Source organism: Centrocercus urophasianus, unplaced genomic scaffold (genome assembly GCF_019232065.1).
Source record: "Centrocercus urophasianus isolate 14NV4802_14NV808 unplaced genomic scaffold, USGS_Curo_1.0 seq_16, whole genome shotgun sequence".
NCBI classification, from domain to species: domain Eukaryota; kingdom Metazoa; phylum Chordata; class Aves; order Galliformes; family Phasianidae; genus Centrocercus; species Centrocercus urophasianus.
In genome coordinates, this window is record NW_024884711.1 from 3,185,365 (window position 1) to 3,207,046 (window position 21,682).

Sequence of the window (21,682 nt, forward strand, 5' to 3'; positions counted from 1 at the left end):
AGAGCAGGGTGAAAAAAAAAAAAAGGCATATTATCTCTTTCCAGTAACTTGAAGGTTGCCAAATGTAGTAAGTGCACAGGGCAGCTGAAATACATTCCTGTTACTGTATACTACGCCTTCCTTACAAAGCTGTGTATACTCAAGGACTGTTAGCATTAGTACATTATGATGTGCCACAAGGCAGCAGCAAAGGCACGAGTTAACCTTACCCACTGCTGGAGTGATGTATTACAAAAGTTCTGAGTGGAAAATGTGTAATCCTGGAGTTCGCTCTAATGCTGATTTCTGCTCCACTTTGCTAAAATCAATGGCTTTCCAGGCACTGAAAGGCAAACACCTCCTGGTGACATTATATAAACTGCCAAAGGAAAGGAAGGTGGAACAAAACTGGGCTTCACAAAATACAGTGATAGAAAGCCAGCTTCCTGTTTTGTGCAGGGTTTGGAGAATTTAGCCTGTGGGTGGCTGTCAGCCAGCCATCCTTCTATCTACATGACCCTATGCCACAAACCTTACTGTTAATGCAACTTTTGAGCCAAATTCTTCTCTCCTTTTACCGCAGCAAACATTTATAGCAGTACTATCAGATATACGGAAAGACTGGCAAAAATTCTGTTTACAAGTGCATTTAAAATCAGATCAAAGGCATAACAGTTGGCTGTGGTTTCCACCTTGTGAACCCACCCAAATAACCCAAGCCAGAAGGAACTGCTGAAAATATGCCAGGTGAATGGACTTTGTGAATCTTCACTGTATGTGGTGTACTATAACTCCCACTTGCTGCTTAAATTATGACTTGTAGAGAGAATATGCAAGTAGCATCACAAGCTATTAATGACTACAGATATTTTACAGCCAGTGAATAAGGGATAAATTTAAGATTTACAGTTTTCTCTGTGATGTCTTAACTCTGCTCCTGCTGAAGCTGAAACAATGTGCTGTGTTTATGTTTAGGAAAGGTAAGGTCTGGGAAGGGAGCTACCCTGTTTTATTAGATTAGCTTAATAGCGTGGAGGAGAGCAGACCATGTGTTAGGCACTCAGGCCTACCCCTACAACTCTGTTTTCCAAGCTGTCCCTCTGAGGTGACATATAAATATCTTTATGAACATCTGTAAGCCTGTAAACTTAGACCACAATAAATAGGAAGAATGTGTTAGCTGGTTAATACATCATTACCACGTTAATGGTAGATCTTGAAAACAGCTGAACTGCAGTGAACAGCATCTGTCTGTGTCCATTTTGCACCTTCCCTCTGGTCACATCAATTTGACTGTGGGATGCTCAAGTCTGCTGGGAATTCAGCCCAGTGGGTCTCCTTGCATTTACCTGGTTCTCTTTCAGAGTTATCTGCCCCTGCTCCTTGCAGCCAATGAATGTCCTGATACATCTGTAAATCTTCTCATCATGTTGCACTCTTTGAACGAAGTTAGCAGGAAAAAATCCAGTTCTGTCATCAATTTTTCCCTGTGGAGAAAATGTATTGACAGAAGAAAGCTATTAACAGCAGTAGCTTTAATGCAAGCTCAGTATTGAAAATAATGTATTTTTTCCCTTTGGAAATGAGAGAGATAGATGCACAGTAATTAGAACATACCTTCCACCAGTCTTCATTGGAGTCTTCCAGAAGAGTGATCATATCCCCTGGCCTGTAATTAGAAGAGGAAGAGTGGATTAGGATGACTCTTAATAGCTATGCTGCATCGGCTCCCACAGTTACCTTCTAATAGGTAGGTGGTCCTTCCTTGGTCATTTTATCTGAGCATTTATTGCAGGTAGACTCAGTGAGGCAGAAAAGTTTTCTTAAATCATACTAAGTAAAGTAGGAAGAGAATTGCTGTATGTTGGGGCTAGATCTTTATTGTGAGACAACACCTTCTGTGAACAGGAATTTCTGCTTCCTGTTTAATAAGAAACTGTTTAAAATGCAGTCCCTATTTGTTACAGGCATTATCTTGTTACTTCAAGACATTTTGCATTGTTGGGACACACTACTTTATCATCTGTGTTTTCAAGCTGTGATTGCAGAAGGAAGGCAGCAGGAAAATGGTTCTATTTAACTGACAAAGGCAATTAGTCAGCAGGGATATAATTTTGCCCAGGAATCTTTTTTTTTTTTTTTTTTTTGAATGGCACATATTTACCTCTATATACCTCAATGCAGGGTTGTAATTGCTAAGTATCAGCATCCAGCTGACTAGTTCCAAAGCAGAGCTAAGAGAATAATTTGGCTGGAAATGCTAATAGTGAAACATGCCGCGCTGATTTTGTACAGGTAGTTGAACAGTTATTTGACTTCCTTTCCCCGTTGGTGGCACTTCATTAATGTTATTGTGTAATTATAATCGCACTGTGTTGCAGAATGTAAGTGGCAGCCCATTTGCAAATGGATTAACCTCAGAAATCTGTCTGCTTGATAAGAGGCATCTCTTTGATCTTAACAAAATTAATGGTTGACCCTTAATTATTTAGCTTTCCTTGCATATCATGTTAGTCTCTTTGTATCAGTGAGGTATCAGCACAAGAGTCTGACAACACACTGAGGACATGTGATAAATAGAGAATTTGATGGGCTCTTGCAGAACACACGTAGAAGACATGCACTTGTCCAGCTGGAGAGCCTCTCTGGTCTATTTGCCCAACAGTTATCACTGCTGCTAACAAATGGAGATACAAGAATTTAGTCTTTCCTCTAACACGGCGGGGTTTGAACCTGAATTTTTAGGTTTCAAAGGTGCTATCAATAAGGCAATAGGGTAGGCTTTTCTCTCTTTGGGAAGCTGTTCCATTGTGCTTGGAATAATTAAATGTTCTTGCTGTGAGAAAGGAAGCTAGAGAAAAGAGATGACTTGGTACTCTTGTGGTAAAAAAATTCTTCCAAAGGAAGAATTCTGTCCAAAGGAAAGGACATCCAAGTCCAGTTAATATTTAGTATAAGATACTTGGGTTTTGAAGGAGCCTAACTTGTCACTCCAAAGTGAACAGGCTGTAATGTTACTGGCACCCTGACACTGCAAGGAGGAACATCTTCAACAAGAAAGATTTAGAGAATTCCACCTTTTAAATACCTTCCAGCCTGTTGAGTAGAAAAAAACTTTGAAGAAGAAAAATTTCAAGTTGTCAGAGGAAGAGGGCAACTGAACCTGAAGTCTTCCACGTCAGTGATCTGAGCACTGAGATTTTACATACAAGACCTGCAAATTCAGCTGATACTTTTTAGTACAGGACTAACATTGATTTCTCTAATCTGAAAGGATTCATAAATAGAAGTTCCAGGTGAACCTATATTATATTATTTTTCCTGCATAGATTTAGGCTGCAAAATCCCTAATAGGGGGCAATCTGCTGGGTGTTTACTGCTTATTGAAATGGTCCTGTGGACTTACCCTATTTTTTTAACTCTGCATCACAGCCCTGGACAAGTACTCTGCTCTACCTCAGTGTTCTAGACGTCAGTAGGTGCCAAGATAGGCGCTTATAATGCACTATCTGAAACCCTGTGTGCCTTACTCCAGAACTTACTTCAGGCACTGTAAAATATGGCTATCTCGTAGAATAAGCTTGTTACTGGACTATCCCTTTTTACTGAAGCCAGAGCTCTGGAAAGCAAGACTGATTGCTTCTGCTGCTGAGGAAGGAATCAAGGTTATGTCAAATACGAATTGCTGCTGAGATCAGGACTGTCACCTCTCAGCTGCAGCAGTCTCCTGCCCATTTCATGCCCTCATATGAGTGCTCAGATCTCCACAAATCTCCCTTAACATTTCCTTCCAGCTCACCTCCTTCCTCTACAAGTTCTCTTCCTTCTGTTAAGATGATCAGCGTCCAGTCGATCCCTGACTTGGGCTGCCAGGACAGTACATATCAAATCTTCACAATACTGCTGTGCTGAACCCATCTCCAGAAACTCAACTTTGTTGAACAAAAATTCATCCAAATGACCTGAATCCTGCCCTGCAGATAGCAAACTGCATTACTAGCTATTTAGCATCACTTATGAAACAGTGTTAATCCATGTATTACTGAATTTCTGGTCATGGGACAGATAACTTTGCTGTAGCCTAGTGACGATATTCCAAAGCCTGACTCTTGTCTCCATGGAAAGAGCCTGTCACTAGTGACCATTCAGGTTGTAGGCCATAGGTTGTTTGGGCCTTCTATAGGAGGGACAGGGGAGTTTTGGAGAATGATGCATTTTCTGGTTTTCTGTGTCTGGCTGAGGATGCCAGAGGATATGTGTCTGAATGGACTTCCTCTCCAAGGGAAAATTGCTCAAACTGAAATACACCTATTAAGGACTTGGATGCAAAGCGGGATCCCTCAACCAGAGTGGCTGGCAAGTTGCACTAAAGGTCACCATAGCCTGTGGTTATTTCCTGAAGAGCTGTCATGCCTAACATAATGATCAGAAAATGCTACTAAAACTGAATGACAGGGAAACTTGTTATTTCTGCCTTACATCCCACCCGTTCTTCCCAGAGCAATGAGAAGATACAGCTGGGAATACTAAAAAGGAGATGCTGACAACAGGGGCATTTCTCTGGCAATTCCTTAAATTTTGTGGCAAATGCACGACTGTTATCATGTAGAGAATGCCTTGGAGAGAACTGACACATTTAAAGTCAGCAGCTCTGAGAAGGCCCTCAAAATATGAACAGCATGAGTCAAGCTTATTGCACTCAAAGAAAAGTTGCTCTTACACTTCGGTGAGTTTGGATTAGACCTTGAGATGCTAGCAACTGATGCAGAACTGAGGCAGGAAGTGTTAAAAACTAATAATTGAGAAGGACACTTTGCAAAGCTCAGGATGCATTTTCTAGCGTGAAAAAAATGCCATCCATCTGCTGGAAATCATTCTTTTTTTCTCATCCATAATCTGAATGAGGGGGAAAAATCAAACAGGACTTGCAAAACATTCAGCATTAGCAGGACAGCGGGCGAGGAATTCCTAGTTGAAAATTTATGTTTGAAAATGACAAAGCAACTGAAAACTGCATATTTTCTAGTGGAAAGCCCCCTTAGTCCTTGCACAGGAACTGCCGAATCAAGGCCTGAACCTCTGATTGACCACCTGAGGCAAGCAATGAGTCAGCCCTCAGAGCACAGGTGAAGGCTGTGCTCTTGCACAGCTGTGCTGATGGAAGGGGTGGAGCCTGGCTGCACCTCTCCTAGACCCATTTAAGAGCTGACTACCACGTGGGAAGGGTTTCTTTTGGAGACTGCTTCTCTTGGAGTCTTCTCAGCAAGCCCAGGACAAAGATAAGCTTTCTGTTTATTCTTCTTTGGTGTGATAACCTGTTTAGCCTAACTTTCTTGTATATTTCTTAATTATAATATCTGTATAGTCATTGATTATACGCTCTTGAAGTGACATAAGTGCCTTTTAAGCATTTTATCTGTTGTGCCTTTGCCAAAAAAGAAGTGGTTGCTGGATTTGTTCCTATGCCAATAAATTTGTATCTGCAAGTACTTATATTTAAAAATGTCCAGGAAAAAGTCAGAATAAATCTCCTTTCCTTCTCTCTCAAGTCATATATAGCAATATAAGCCTTAATTTGCATGCATTAAATCAAATAATAAATATTTGGGGGCTTTACCTCATCTCCAAGTCTTCATTTTCTTGTGGTACAAATTTGTACAAGGCAACATAGGTGTTCATTTGTAACGTGCTTTTATAAAATGGTCCCTTGAAGAAAAAATAATAATGAGAAAATGTAAGCATCTGTTTGTCAAATATTTAAGTGTAACATATGGCCCCGTATCTGGAGCTTATTGATACTGGACAACCCAGGGATTTTGTTCGCACTGTTACAGTGAGGAATCAAGTTCTGTAATTCTAAGAGATGAGCCAGAATCTCACAATCTTGGAGGACTGTAAATGTCTTCATGGAGAAATAAGAGTTGTTCAACCCCCAAATCAATTTTCTGGCAGAAATATTGACTTGGTCTTTTGGGTGAGACTGAAAATGTGAGCTTGCTTTTTACTCATTAACATATGAATGTTGCAAGCCCAGCAGTATACTGGGCAGCATTATATAATATGTCTATTATAAAGGTCTCATTATGGATGAGTTCAACCTGTACAGTGCACAAGTCCAATGAATAGAGAGGGAAAATCACTTTCTTAGATAGAAAGTTATTTGCACTGGGCTTCCTGCAGAGAAGACTGGCTACTCTTTTGCCTCTCTGCTGGAAATCTGCAGGGGGGGAAAAAAAAAAAAGCACTGAAACCAAATGCCAGGTAATCTTCCAAATTATGTCAGGTCTGTGATTTTTATGTTACTGCTGTTCTGTTGGATTGACACAGCCTCCACACTGGATATTTTGTGTTTATAACATGAAATCATAGTGAACGCAGGAATATAAAAAGGTCCATTTTTGGTCAACCAAAAAGCCATCCAGTCCTGTATACTGCTTCCAACCAGCTTCCGGAAATGGAACAATTACGTGACAGGCAGATATTGATGTTTGCTCTAGGTAGTGCCCCCTGCAGTCCCAGCACAACTTAACAGCTAAAAGTCCTCCCCAATTTATATTCTACATGTCTTCCCATCCAAACTGCGTTCTCAGAAAGTTTTTAGCCATACCGGGGAATGTATACTTTTTGGTTCTTCTCCAAAGTGTTCTGTGCCATTTTCGGAATATGTAAACACTAAAATAAAGCAAACACATGACATTTTAGAATAGGTTAAGGCTCTTCACTTCACCAAGGCCAGCTTAGTTTTTGTTAAGCTCTTCCCTCAACAAAACCAGGTATTCCACTGAACTTGGCTCAAACCCGTTTCTATCCTGAATTTTGATCAAAAGACCTATAGGTAGGTGCAGCACAGAACTTAAGTCTCTGAATTGCACTACTATTTAAAGTCCTGAAGCCTTTTCTTCACATTCGATGCTGTGTTTTCGTGTTTAAGAGCAGAAGAATTTCCATTTGAAAAGCAAGTGCAAAACATGATGGTTGTATACAAACATTATTGAGAGAATTTTGCAGCTAAGAACCCTTCTTCCTGTATCCTCTGTCTCCACGTATTCAGTGGGCTTCTTTGCTCTTTCTCTTCAGCAACCTCTGCCTGGGTGCACTGGCTGTGCCCTCTCCATCTGATCGCAGAGGGATACTAGAAACACCTCAACCATAAGTTGAGATGGGTTGTCTGTTTGAAAGATATACATATGGTCTGTATGTTTGAAAATGTGCTTCTAAGTTACTAAATCAGAAACTCCTGGAATAAACCAAGAATCACAGATTGTAACTGACCTGATTGGTACCTGATACAAATCAATTATGCTATATTCATAATTGCTTTGCGATATGACAGATATCTGTCCTCAGTTACCTCCTTGGAAAGACCATTCTGGCTTTATTAAATTGATTGAATCCCCCTTTATGTTTTAACAATTGCTTGGTGTTTTATGCTTCTGGATAAAGTCTGAATATGATTGTACTACGTGGAGTCCTTTAGCAGCTAGAACCACCAGCCTCACCTCCATCCATTTACCCCTGCAAGTGTTTCAAGTGGTTTACTAGTCTCTAACAAGAATTTGGAAATCTCCAAAGCAGTAATAAGTAGCAGGATGATTGCTGGAGTGTATTTTCTTTCTTTCTTTGTGAAATGCTTTCATGTATCTGGAGAAAAGAAGAGGCCAGGAAATCACTGAATGGCTGAATTCCCTTCTCTCTCTCTCCTCTTCCACATTCTCACCTTTCTTCCATGAAAACATATTACTGTGGCTATTCTACACTGACAATGACAGCCAGTCAAGGTCTTTGAAGAAGTTTTTTGAGTTAAATAGTAAGGCTCCTTGATTATAGGCAGTTGTTCTTAGATTTTGTGCTGTTCTTCCTTGTAAAGGAGGAGATAGATAAAACAGTAGACACAGCATGAGTGAGAGATTTTCTGCAAAGGGACACATAGCTATGAGAACACAAAAACACACATACTCTGATAAAATGTAATACAGTTTTGAAGTCATAAAGTTTAATGTGTGAACGCAAAGTCTGTATATGAGTTGATGCATTAGCCTGAAACTGCCCCAAGTTGTCTCCAAGCGCTTATGATTGTGGCTGACCTGGAGGCCTCACTGTGCCTTTCACCAAGTCCTGAGATGGAGGGACACTGACTGTGCACACTGTCACCAGCACTAGAAGGGAGAACTTTTAAGAAAAAAACACTTTGCAGTATCCTTTAGCATACGGGTATGCATATTCCTGGCATCTGTGTAGAGAAGTCCTACTTATGTTTCTATGTTCCACTTTTTTTTCATTCAGTGGAGAAGGAGGTAAGAAAATTGGACAAGCTCTAGTGAGTGAGTTGAGTAACTAGGAGCCATTTTGACTTGCAGAAAGTCTTTCAGAAGAAGATATAGAGGCATTTCAACAGAGGACGTTTGGGAGAATTTCTGCTTGGTTCAGAAAACAAAGCCTGGTTACTCACGTGTACCTTGTGGTCGGTGAGCCCTCCGCAGCTCACATCTTTGTATCACAAGGACCATACAGAGTCATAGAATGATTTGGATTGGAAGGGACTTTTAAGATCATCTGGTTCCAACCCCTAGCTATAGGCAGGGACACCTCCTTCTACACCACGTTGCTCAAAGCCCCATCCAGCTTGGTCTTGAATGCTTCAATGGAGGGGCATCCACAGCCTTGCTGGACAACCTGTTCCAGTGTTTTCACCACCCTCACAGTGAAGAATTTCTTCCTAAGATCTAGTCTAAATCTGCCATCTTCCAGCTTAAAATAATTTCCCTTTGTCCTGTCACTTAATGCCCTTCTAAAAAGTTCCCCCCCAACTTTTCTGTAGGCCCCTTATGGTACTGAAAGGCTGCAAGGTCTCCTCAGACCATCTCTTCTCTAGGCTGAAGAGCCCCAGCTCTTTTAGCCTGTACTAAAAGAGGAGGTGCTTCAGCCTTCTGATCATCATTGTGGCCCTTTCCTGGACCTGCTCCAACAGCTTCATGTCCTTCGTGTGTTAGGTGACCCAGAACTGGATGCAGTACTCTAGGCAGGGTCTCATGAGAGCAGAGTAGCAGAGCAGAATCACCTCCCTCAACCTGCTGGTCACACTCATCTTGATACAACCCAGGATACGGTTGGCCTTCTGGGCTGCAAGCATGCAATGCTGGCTCATGTTGAATCTTTCATCAACCAGCACTCCCAAATCCATCTCCCCAGGGTTGCTCTCAAGCCATTCTCTGCCCAGCCTGTATCTGTGTTTGAAATTGCTCTGACCCAGAGGCAGGACCTTGCACTTGGCCTTACTGAACTTCATGAGATTGGAATGGGGTTCACATCCTTGTGTATGTAGGGAAGTGCTCACCAAACCTGGCTGTGCCAGGAAATTGTCCCAGGTTTGCTGAAATCCCTGCTGATAGCAGGCTTGTACATACTTTTTAAAGTATAATTTGGCCTGGGGGGCTTCTGATACAGATAGCAATTCACAGCAGTGCAGGAGTGTAACTGGCTTAGAAGAAGCTGAAGGGCTGGTGATTAGGTATGTCATCTTAGAACTGTAAACAAGGCAAGTTTGCTGGATGGTTTGTGTGCCAGGGCCTGGAATAATCCATCATCCCCTGAAGTTGCTGTCATATGCCTATAGAGTTTATTCCATTGCCACATGTGATGAGTCCTTTCTGCTTTTTCTCTTTAAACAAAGAGGCTCAAATACGCGTGTTCCTGAAATCTTGTTTGCAGAATGCAGGTTTTTATTGGGACAAAAATAACTGGAATAACCTGATTCATCAAGGCATTAATGTGGAACTGCCTCATAAAGAGACAGTGGACAGCAGAGGAAAAAGGAGTGGTGAATCACCTTGCAGCAACATTTTGAATTTACTTTGTTAAATTTTTAATCTCTGTTTAGTTCATGGTCTCTGGATATTTCTAGGAGGCACTGGAGTCTGAAAGCCACGCAGCTCTGTTGTTCATGTCTCTACAAAACATAAATCCATCTCCTTTCATATTTGCTTGCCCTAGCAGCAAAAGAGGAAAAAGGAAAGAGGAAAAAAAAAAAACACAACCAAAAGCACCCTGAAAAACCCAGAGATTTTGACAGTCTGAAAAGGATTTTTACCATTTCCACAGCTTGTGCAAACAGCACGGGCAGTTTATTAAAAATCTACCAAGGGGAAATTTTTTGGAGTGACTGATGCATAATTTATACTCCGAGCCTCTGAAGGCTGGATTGTAAAAAGCCAGTGCTGATCAAAGGAATTGTTAATGTGCCACGGAAGTTATTTGGGGGTTTGACACATGCTGGGTTTTTAAACTAATCTCTTTGAGTAAGTTCCTTGAATGCCTCTTAGTGCATTCAGTGAAGGCAAGTCTTACAGCAAAAAAGTTTCTTTTGGTTTCAGAAATTAAACTGTTGCTCAACAACGAAGGAAAGTTATCAGGAAACTCAGATAAGGCCAAATTAATCTCAGGTGGTCAGGATTAAAAAATGTGAAGTAGGTTAAATTTTTTATCTTTAACCGAGTGAGATCAACACACATTGGTGAGATGGAAAACCTAAATAAATTGTCAGAAGAAAGAAGGTAACATAGATGGGATGTTCATAAAACAGAAGGGAGGAGATGACTGAACACGGTGAGGAGAAGTGAAAGGAACACTTGGAAAGGAAGGAATAAGAAGGAGACAGCATGAAAGGGGAATGAACAGTTATAGCTGGCATCTCACCTACATGAATTGCCAGCTGTATGTAAGGAGCGCAAGGGGTCTAACAGAAGAAAAGCTATGTTCTGTGTGATTTATTTTTGCAGTGCACATCTCATGTTAAATTTACCAAAGTAGCCTCCTTGTGCTAGAGAAGACATTGATGGTTTGGGCCTGAAGTTTTATTAAAATGCTCCAACCCACTTTGTACTTATTGCTTCCCTTGCCATGACTGAATTCAAAAAGGAGGTCATGTACAGCCATCCCACACCAGCTGAGATTTCATCACTCAGCTCTGGTCTGCTAATGTAAAAGCATTACTTCCTAAAAAGCAGACAAAGGAATTGGCTATTAATATTATGGGGGCATGTTCTGTGGCTGTAATAAGAAGATGCAATTATAATCAGGATTCATTGTGATGTATATTTTACAGACATAGGGATATTATATGATTCATTTCTTATACCAAAGAGATTGTGGTATATAGAGAGATGTAGACAAGTCAGACATATGGAAAGAGGAAAAAAAGTCTTATTTTTGTTCCACTTTACCAATGTGAAACTGAAACTTTTTAAGTGACTAGAGTTACAAAGCACAGGAGATAAGGAATAGACCTGAACATTACCCAGTGTCAGGTCTGGACAGAACAAACAGTGGCTTGGATCTCCCCTGGCACTCAAAGCATTCCCCAAATTTTTTCACTAGCTTGTTGCCTCACCCACCTCTCCCTTCCAAAACCAGGAATAGGTTCTGCACAAGGCCAACGCATGCAAAGATGCCATCCTGGCCTAGCAGCACTCACCACTGTTGCTCCGTTTCCTGCTTATGTCAAGGCTGCTATCGGCTTCCTCAGGAACTTCAGCCAGATCAGCTGTCTGCAGAGACAGAGCAAACGAGATGGGAATCTGGTGGTGCACAACAAATACCTGCTTCATAGAGAGCAATAAAAGCACACAAAGGACCCTAGAGAAAATTTCCTGTCTTCAGTACAAAACATTTCTGCAGAGTAAAGTAAAATGAAAGTTAAGGAATAATTGACTGTCTTAAACAATCTGAGTGTCTGTATAAAACAGAAGTTTGGGGAGATTGGAGATGATGAAGATTTTTTAAATAGCTGACTACAGAAGAGACTGGCCATGAATTGAAATTATTGACCGACAATTTATTAATCCTGAACACATTTTTCAATAATATAACTGTAAGAGAAGTGTGATTTTAATTCTGTTAACATTCTGGGGGGAAAAAAGAGGAGAAGTATATTGGAGTCGTGCAATCAGCCTTGAAATATCCGCCTTCAATTTCTTTTTAAAATCTGGCTGGTATAGTTAGGGATAAATGAAGCTCAAATATTGTTGTTAGAATTACTATGATTTCTTATGTGTTCCATATTAATGTCAATCATGGTTAGGAACCCATTGTTCTAGGGCACAGGAAAACACGGGATGACAAAATCCCAAGCCTCTCAAATGCGCTCTGCGTAAGGCGCTGGATTCTTCAGCTGAATAGTTGGCTTCTCCATGTATATATAGCCTGACAGGAACCAGGAGCCACGCCAAACAGCTCTGTCCGAATCTAACCTTAAGGAGCTTCTCTTTCTGAACTTCCCACCTACGACTTTTGGATAAAACATCACCATACGAACAAACAAAACTTTAAACTGAAGACTAGGACTGAAGATAGTGTAGCCAATATGAAAAACTTTAAGTCCTCATATGGTCCTCAGCACTATTTACTTCTTGTTAACAGACACTTAAGACAGACAGAAGGATTTAACTTAATTATTCCATGACACTCTACAATTATATAAAATACACACCTCTATCTGGTGTTTTATAGACCTCTGCTTGCATTTCATTAAAAAAAATAAAATTGAGGAATATCCACTGCCTTTGTGTAGGGAGTACAGAATCTGAATTGCTTCATAGTTTTTTATATTGTTTTTTTCCTTTTACTAGTGTTGACAAAAATACTTTCATTTTAGAAAATATATTCGCAATTTATTATATTTCCTAGGAATTTTATTTCTGAGCTACTTCTCACTGCAAGCATACTGCTGAATGACAAAGTTAACAGTAGATTTATGCTGTAGGTATCCTGTGATTATCATGTCTCTCTTACTATTTTCACAGCCTTCCACTTTATTTTCTTTCATGCAATGTTTTTAGACTTCACCCGTTAGGAAAAGGTCATGTTTGTCTTGCACCCTTCTCACCCCTGGGTGAGAAGGGATAGAAATGATAACGATGAGTCAGAGTAGAGCATAGCCAGGGCTTGTTAGTCGCTGGGTGAGGGAGGAAAAGACTGGTTTTGGTGAAATAGAAAGTTGCAACTATTTTTCAGCCTGCTGTTGTGGTATTCTCCTCAGTTTTCATGAACTAGCATCAGAATTACTGATTAGCTTCATACTTTGTTGGATACTACTGTATATGGGATGTGCAGTGACTGTCTCTTCAGCACACAATTAATCCAAAACCTCCTGAAATAACATCACTTACATTTAAGGACTTTTCAGACAAGAAGTATATGACAGTGTCTAGTGGAAATGGTAGAGGTACAGAGCTGCTTTTGAGAAGACTAATAAGAACTGGAATCACATTTATATCACCTCAAGTGACTTTCTGTATAAATGTGGGTTGCAGAAGCACATTTTTGAAGGAAGCAGTAGGTAGTAAATCTGGAACATATGGCTACTTTCTTTTAAAGGAAATGCAGAATCCAGGCTGAAAATCACAGTGGGTGCATCCATACCGCTCAGTCATATTAAAAATACCTTGGCTAGTTCAAAGCAAGATGATATCTCCACTCTGGGCAGACATGAGCTTCAGTCCTGGAAGTTGTAGAGGCAGGGCACGGCTCCTGGGCTTGCTGCCTTTGCTGTTAACTATTCTTGGCAGTTACAGCTATACTGCTCTGAGCCTGAGCTAACCTCTCATGGCTTGGACACATTTGTGAGGTGCGGTAGGAACCCAGTTATCAGCATGTCCCTGGTTTGTCCCATGGCAGAATGCTGAAGCACTCTTCAGCTGCCAGGGTCAGAGCACAGTTGTGCTGCAAAGTCTCAGTGATGCTGTGAGCCTTGCAGGTGCATTACTGCTTCTGTTTCAAGAGGAGAAGAGCAGCACAGAAGTGAGTAGGGAGGACTACAGGGAAAGAATTTTAGTCCCTTTAGTTAGTGTTATTAACTGCATGGGCACCGATAGCTTGCATGCTCTGGTGCATTTTCACCTGGGCTCTAAGGGCTCTTTGTCACTCTCTCCTCTGGCCATTGGTCAGTGCCTGCTCCTCGGTCACACATTGCAGTTGTGAAGCTCTATGTACTCATCATTTTGATCAAGGTCGGGTCTGTCCCTGTTTTTTGTTCTTGACTTAATCCACAGGCTTGCACCAGCAGAATTTGTGGTTTCATGTGCCTGTTTATTCAGTCCTCTAGTGTTTCGTATTTCCTGTATGCTGACACATTTTACATTTGCTCTCAGCCTCACTACCCTGCAGAAATTCCCATAATGAACCTGCGTTCCTCATTCTACACCCACAGCCTACTTAGTTACGATCACTTCTCTAGGGAAAACACAGCATTCATGATTTCTACGCTTGAGTAGTCATTCATAATTCAATGCAAGGCTTTATTGATTTAGAAAGCAATAACTGCATTTGTAGAACTTCTGTTTCAAGTAAATGAAATAATTGAAAGAAAGAAGTGTAATCACAATGTGACAGGTGGTGAAGTCACTTTGGGTTTTAAAAAAGAATGAAAATTACCAAATTCCTTCTAAGGCGCAAACCAGAGTGGATGAAGGACACGTCCTTTAATAAATCCCTTGCAGATTTCACTTAGTTCTTGGGTAAATTTGTGTTCTTCCCATCTGAGAAATGAATATCTGTTTAGAGACCACCTATGTCATCTGAAGTTACCACTCACTCATATGAGTGAGTATATTTTTAAATCCTTGGAAGACACTCTACCAAACATAACTATATTTTAGCTCAAGTTTAACTTAAACATGTAAATATTTGCCCGGAGGCCTGGAGACAAAGTCTTACCGTTTTCCTGTGCATGGTAAGTTTTTTCTTTGATGTGAGCAAAGGAAAGATTGTCAGATAGCTTGGGTATAATTTTTAGACATGATAATCAGCTCCAGTCTGTGGAGCATTTAGTTGTGACTGCTTTTCGAGATGTGGGAGAATCTCTTGGTAAAAAAATGGAAGAGATAGTCTGACCTCATGGACACCAGCAGTGCTGAAATATTGTTTTTCTCTTTTGTCAAGTGGTAGTGTTGAACTAAGCAGGGATTTACAACAAGCAGAGCTAAAGGAACTCTTTCTTCCCTTGTCCTCATTCTCTGCTCTTTTGCCATGGTCCTGAAGAAACTGACTTCAGTGATGGGGGAGAATGAATGATAAGTTTTAATAGGGAGGTGAAAATCTCTTTGTCTGGTTATAACAGGTTGAGAATACCTGTCAACATTTGAGGTTTGGCGAGAGAAGCTTAAATCTGTGACATTTCTCTCATAAGAATAAAAGATTATTCACTTAGCTTGTATTTTTCTCTTTTTCTCAAGAGTCATCTAAAAGATACTGAGTTTATATAAATAGTGTTTTCTTGTTTCATCTTGAGAGTTGGGAACGGGTTTGTTAGTGTTTTCTTTTCGTGTGTATTCGTTTTACAGCTTGACATACAAGTTTTGTGGACTCTTGTGAATGAATAAGTACTGTTTCTCCACAAAGAAAATGGCAGAAAGATGTGGGATACTTACAGAGTTCCTATTAGGAGAATCAGACCCACTTCCAGAACTGCCTTTCTTGGTTTTCTGGGCTAATGAAGTCCCAAAGCGGAGAGTTTCATACACAGGATCAACCTTATTGCCACAGGCTGCAATGGAAGGAGGAAAACATAAATCAGTGTCTCAAAGATATTTCTGCCCTGGTTCCTGCTCCACCTGTAGAAACACCTGCTTGAACTGACGTGTTGGGATACATGTTTAGAAATACAAGTTGAGAGACCATCCTTATAAGAAGCATTTGAAAGTCTTAGTAGAATTGGCTTTTGCTAGTGATTTTTTGCTGTATCTTTGCTCACATTAAGGCTAGGTTTCCTTCACACAGGCTCTCTGAGTCCCTGTCATTGCCTCATCTCAGTCCGTCTGCAATCCTCATTCCCTAATCTTCACCAATGCTGTCTACATTGACATGAGTGAGTCAACATACCAGGAGGCTTTAATCCATGTTTCCTGCCTGTTCCTACCACTAACTTCTTAGATTGCTCTCCATGATGCATATTGGATGGAAAAAAACTTGCATCTTCCCTGAGCTTTAGGTGGTGTGTGCAGCCTTTCACCTTTATGCCATTAACCCTCACAGTGCTGTTACTGGGATAACGTGGATAAATAAGATGACTTTGGATCTTCCTGGGAAGGTGTTGATAGCACCAGTGTGAGACCAGGGGGGATCTGGGGGTAGTCATAAGAAAATACCTGCCATAGGAAATGCATTCCAGGTTGCTCAGCATAACCTAGGAGTAGTCAGAAAGGTCACCAACCCCACTGGCATGTCTGATCATTTTCACTCCCATGCTCTCCCTCTTAGCTAGTCCCAAAGTAATCTCTCATGAAAGAGAAATGAACATCTTCAATTGGCATGAACAGATCCAGATGAAATTCTTCTATACATACTGCCTTGTTAGATTTCAGCTTCCTGTGTCATACCAGGCAGTAGGTGCTTAGAATACAGCATCTTAGTAACATTGTATGGGAGGGAAATCTGAGCAAAATACTAAAAAAATGCTTGGGATTTTGATTTTTGATGGGAACAAAGTACATCTCGTTTTTAAGTCAGAGATTGCTCAGAATGCTTCAATTACTTATGACAAAAATGACAATGATGGATGATTTTTAGAAAGAGAAACTTAAATGAAATCTATGTAACTGGCTTCCTTTTTTTCTAAACAACAAAATAAGTGTTCTTGGATAAGCCATTTTAAACTGACTGTTTACTTCTGGCATTCCTCTTTTTATACTGCCAGGTTTGCCTGCTCAGACTACTTCTGACTGGGGAGAAGTATTATTGAGGACCAACTCAATTTCTCCATTTCAGAAATCTTTCTTTCAGGTATTACAGTGAGCAAAATGTGGTCTTTTAACTACTTGACAAACTGCAGGAACATTTTGTAAGAAAAAAAATTAGAAAAGTAAGAAGGGTGGGTGAAAAAAAAGAACAAGAACTTTACGAAGTCCTATAAGGGCAAGGCCAGTGGTTTAAATGCATCCACTGTTGTGATCTTTGTCTCTCACGTAGCTCTTCCCAGCTCCGACCTTCACTTCAGTCATCCACAGTTTCTTCCTAAGTTCCTTACTTTGAACTCATGTAGTTATTATTATAAACAGAATGACTACTAGGAGGTTACATGTAGGGAGTTTTGAGTGAAACACAATAAACACACCCTCTCCTCTTCCAGCTTTGTATCTTTGAAGTGGTCCTTTCCTGAGATGGCAGAAGGACATCCAGTCACTGAAAGGAGCTGGAAGGCAGCTGAGGGCAAATACCATGGCTGGAAGTCTGCCGCTGCTGTTGCAGAGCACTGCCAAAGGGAGACTGAACGGAAAAGCAATCAGAACCTACCAATAGGCATCACTTCTTTGATGCAGCCAAACTGTTCATGAATGAGAAGTGGTGAGCTGTAGTACCGTCGAAATCCCTTTGGCTGGAAGGAGAGAAAGCAAAAACATGTGAAGTGCATTGCTGCCATGATTGACATAGTAGAAATAACCTCAGCTCCTTGGCTAGAGGCGTAGCAGAGCTTTTTTATTTCTTCTGCAAAGTGTGGTGAGACTGGAAATTTGCCTTCTGTTGTTGAGTCACTGTGGGGTGCAGAGATCAGGGTTTTATTTAATTTTTCTCCTGGAAAAAGCTAATTTCCCGTATTTGTGTGGAAAAAGGAGGAGCTCATTTCCAGCCTTTCTTTTCTTTTGTCTTACACAAAAGCAGCACTAATTAATTACAGTAGAAGTGCTGAATCATTAGATGTTCTGAGAAGTTTTATGCTCCCTTCTCAATTTCTTCTTATGTGATGTGCATTTGCACTGTTTTGCATTTGCTAAATGTGCATCTATTCTTCCCCGTGTTTTCATGTATCATTTCTTTAGGTTTTTCTAAAATTTGCTGCTGACTGACCACAGTTTCCACTCTTCTTTTTTTTTTTCTTTTTTCCCCAGCTTTACAAGGCCTAAAAACTCCCCGGGTCATCACCACATGCCCCCTAAACATCTGTTTGTAGAGAAATGCACTATAACAACTGAAGCTACATCACTAAAGAATACCCAGCATGGCCAATGGTGCCCTATATCACTCTATAAATGATTCTAAGAAGACTGAATATTTCTTGTTATTTTCCTGTTTACCATCTCAGATTGGGAATGCTTCAGGCAAAGGCAAATGAAGGTGCTAACACCTGAGTCATTGGAAATGCTATTCAAGGCATTAGAGATTCACAAAAGTTCTCTCTGATCTCTGCAGGCTGTGAGAACTTCCAGCCATAGTGAGAAGTGGGAAGGCAGCATGAGGATGTGCATCTTTTCTGTATCTTATATTCAGTATGAAAAAATTATACAGTACTAGTTCTTTCACTAATGAGCTGCAGTATGGAAGGAGAAGGAGCAAGGGGGCTGATAAATTTGGTTACTGACAGAAACAAATTCCAGATTCCCCAGCTTCAGTTTAGACCCAAACTAAATTCAGACACCACATGAACTCATAAAACTCCCATGACTCTGCTGGAATTCTTCCTGCTATAAATTTGGCCTCTTGTTTTCTGTTTTTGTAAACTGATCTCCACAAGAGTTGAGGCTGGAATCAGGCAACGTGTGAAGCAATTAATGTGATTTAATATTTGGCTTGTCCCAAGCCTGCAGTGAGATAATTCTGCAGATCAACTTCCTATACCAGAAAACACCAAACCAGGACTATGATTATGCTTTAAAAGCATGAAGATTTGCTTCAGGACTATGAACAACAATAGCAATAATTGAATATACTTGAAAAGACAGTAGGTTTTCTAGTCTTTCTGAAGACAATGTATGGGTTTTTTTAATCATTTAACATAGCAAGGCTGTTTATGCTTAGTTCAGATTTGCCTTCAGCTGGCGTATGTTTGCAGGAGAACCAAAATCATCTGAAAAGCAAACTGGACAATTACCAACCAACAAAGCTGTACAAGAGCAAGTGCCATATTCTGCACCGGGAGTGCAGCCCTGGACTCCCAAGGACGTGGGGAGAAGAGGCAGGAGAGCCACCCCCACAGAATGGGGTCTGGGGGGGTTCAGGCTGATGGGCAAGTTGAATTTGAGTCAGCAGCGTGCTCTGGCAGTCCAAACCATACCTGGGTCAGGGAAGGGTTAGGGGCAGGTTCTTCATCAGAGGGTGGTGGGCATGGAACAGGTTCCCCAGAGCAGTGGGCACGGTCCTGAGCTGCCAGAGTCCTAGAAGTACTTGCACAACGCTCTCAGACATAGAGGGTTTGGATTTTGGGTGGAGCTGTGCAGAGCCAGGATTTGAGCTTGATGATTCTTGTGAGTCCCTTCCAATTCTTGATATTCTATGGTTCTATCAATCATTCTATCAACATGTGGACTCAGTTTTTATATTCCAACAATTTTCTTAAGCCATATTGTCATTTTTTTTAAGTCTTTCCCCCCTCTCCAGGAGTAACCAAATGAATCATTTTCCTGTAAAAAGCCACCAAGGTAGAATTTTTTCAAATACAGTATCCTGCCTTTGCCAACAACATAGGCACTAAAGTGCTGTGCTCCTTACAGGGCAGGGCTCCTCCAAGCCTCTCCTACGGAAAGACTTCTGCAAGCTCTGTAGTGTCTCACTGTGAAATATCTTTCAGTTTTCTTTTTAAGCTGAATGATGCTTATTCTTCAGGCCCTAACAGTGGAGGGAAAAAAAAAAAAAAAAAAGATTTTTCATTTGCTAAAATCCACTGAAATATTTTGACTAATTGGTAGCTTTCCCCACAGTGATTTCCGCTACAGTAAGTGTAGTTCAAATCATGGGAATTAATTCTAATATTCAGCTCAGTTTAGATTATGTAACTGTGTTTTCAGCTAAAAGCCAGCCAGGGGGCCTGACCCACAAAGCAACGTGCCCCCAACTGCACTTGCAGCCCTGGGCTGCTTACTTACCAGCTTGCCCATGCAACGCTGTTGTCCAATACTGTCTGCACACTTGTGGTGGATGCTCATCTTACAAGCCTTACAGCGCAGTCCGTGCTTAGCATTTGTCCCTGTGAAATGCAAGGAAATGATTTGATTAGACAAAATCAATAGTTTCCATGCACTTAACAAATTTCCATGCATTTAATGAACGACCTGAAAGAGCTAATAGGGACGTCAGTGGTGGTAGTGTAAATACTGATGGCTAATTTTGCCTCGCTTGCTTTTTAATGCATGTTTTTTATACATGTTCTTTTTTCTTTTTCTTTTAAAGTCTTTTCATTTCAGTCACTTATCCTCCAGGCTCCTTCCCAGGCTAGTGCTGCCTTTAGATATCTATTAGATTAGGCTCTGTTGTGTGATAGTGTGAGGATGCTGAGCCAGCTTCCTTAGCGTTGCCTGTCGATGTACCCAAGGGACTGCCACTGTTGCTTCTTCAGATCAGTGTCCAGTGGCGTGCAGGAATTGCTCCTTGCACATCTGTGAGCTGGGCAGCAAGGATGACATAAACCTGATTTCGTTCTCCTTCACTGGCAATGGAAAAATCTGGTGACACGGCAGGGAGCTTCGGCAGAAATGCTGCCATGCAGAAGCAGAAGACTTCTCCCAGTACTGGAGAACAGTAGCTCTGAATTATGCTCACTGTGGACCTACTCTGAAATAACACAGTATAGTCTGTCTTCCAGGAAGAAACAGTCACTCTTATTCACACACCCATAAGACTTCCTGAACTACGTAATAGCAGTTAAGCTGCAGCAACTCTTTTTCTCTTGCCACAGGACTGTATTAAATGGGGTGAGTAAACAGCATGTCAGTTCATTGCCATCGACTGAATAAGAAACAAGGTAGTAAAAATAAAAACAAAAAAACCTCTTGACATTTTAAACTGGCCCTCATTAGTCAGACATGATAGGAATATTAGTCAGAGGAGTCAGAAAATCCCACATCTGAAAGTACTCATGTAGGTCTTGATTATTTGAGTAGTTAACATCGTGTACACATTGCTGACTGAATTCAGCGAAATGCTGCTTCTAAAAGAAGCACTCCAGGGTAAGATGTATCAAGTTGGTGCCAGAAAATGAGCCTTATTGAGACCACTTTCAGGGGAAGAGGTCCCTGAAGTGGCCACTTCCAAGTCAGGTGGAGGCAGGCTGCAAGAGCTGATGGTGGCTGCGCTGAGACAGGCTTGGATGTATGTATCACTTGCATGCTGTTTGCAGGTCAGGTAATCAGCAAAGTCACTGCTTTCCAGCTGAGACTGTTTAAGAGATGAGCAGTGAATGAGGCTTGGCATTTTGGGGTGCACTCCAAGGGCCCCTGGGTGCAGACTGCATGACCCCTCTTGGCTGAGTCAACACATGATGCCTCACTGCTTGGTTAATGTGCAGTTAGCTTTACCCTGGGCTCTTTTTCCAGATTTACTGCAATATATCCCTGTTGGTTTTTATTTTCTTTCCCCCCTCAGTGGTTGCACTTGGATTACTGTGCTCTGACAATTTTTCTTCCTGTTACACTTTCTTTTCAATAACAGATGCTCAAACAAATACTGACTTCTGTGGCTTTGTGCTTGTGTTGCTGAGAATGAAATGCTGTATCACCCTTTCTGATGGTCTATGGCAAACACAGAGAGCTATGAGAAAACAGGATTTCCTCCACATTGTTCTATTAGATCTACAGGTAAGAATGAAAAAAGCAAAATGTCATCATATTTTGCATATAACAGGTACTCAAAATCAATGTTTACACTGAGTCTAATTGTCTTAGGCTGATCTGTGATGCATAGCTCTTACCTTGCTTTATATGCTGCTCCTGAGATTCAGCTGGAG

General features: G+C 41.0%; 1 protein-coding gene across 2 annotated transcripts in view; it reads right to left on the minus strand.

Moving 5' to 3' along the window:
- Nucleotides 1-21,682, minus strand: part of STAC (SH3 and cysteine rich domain) — a 73,341-nt gene that overhangs the window by 9,744 nt on the left and 41,915 nt on the right. For both annotated transcript variants that reach the window (XM_042817622.1, XM_042817623.1), the window contains exons 3-10: nt 19,827-19,927; nt 17,263-17,344; nt 15,402-15,517; nt 11,450-11,522; nt 6,587-6,651; nt 5,597-5,685; nt 1,597-1,648; nt 1,329-1,466 (exon numbers count right to left, since the gene is read on the minus strand). In XM_042817622.1, the coding sequence (XP_042673556.1) occupies nt 1,329-1,466; nt 1,597-1,648; nt 5,597-5,685; nt 6,587-6,651; nt 11,450-11,522; nt 15,402-15,517; nt 17,263-17,344; nt 19,827-19,927 (716 nt within the window). The remainder of the gene's footprint in view (nt 1-1,328; nt 1,467-1,596; nt 1,649-5,596; nt 5,686-6,586; nt 6,652-11,449; nt 11,523-15,401; nt 15,518-17,262; nt 17,345-19,826; nt 19,928-21,682) is intronic.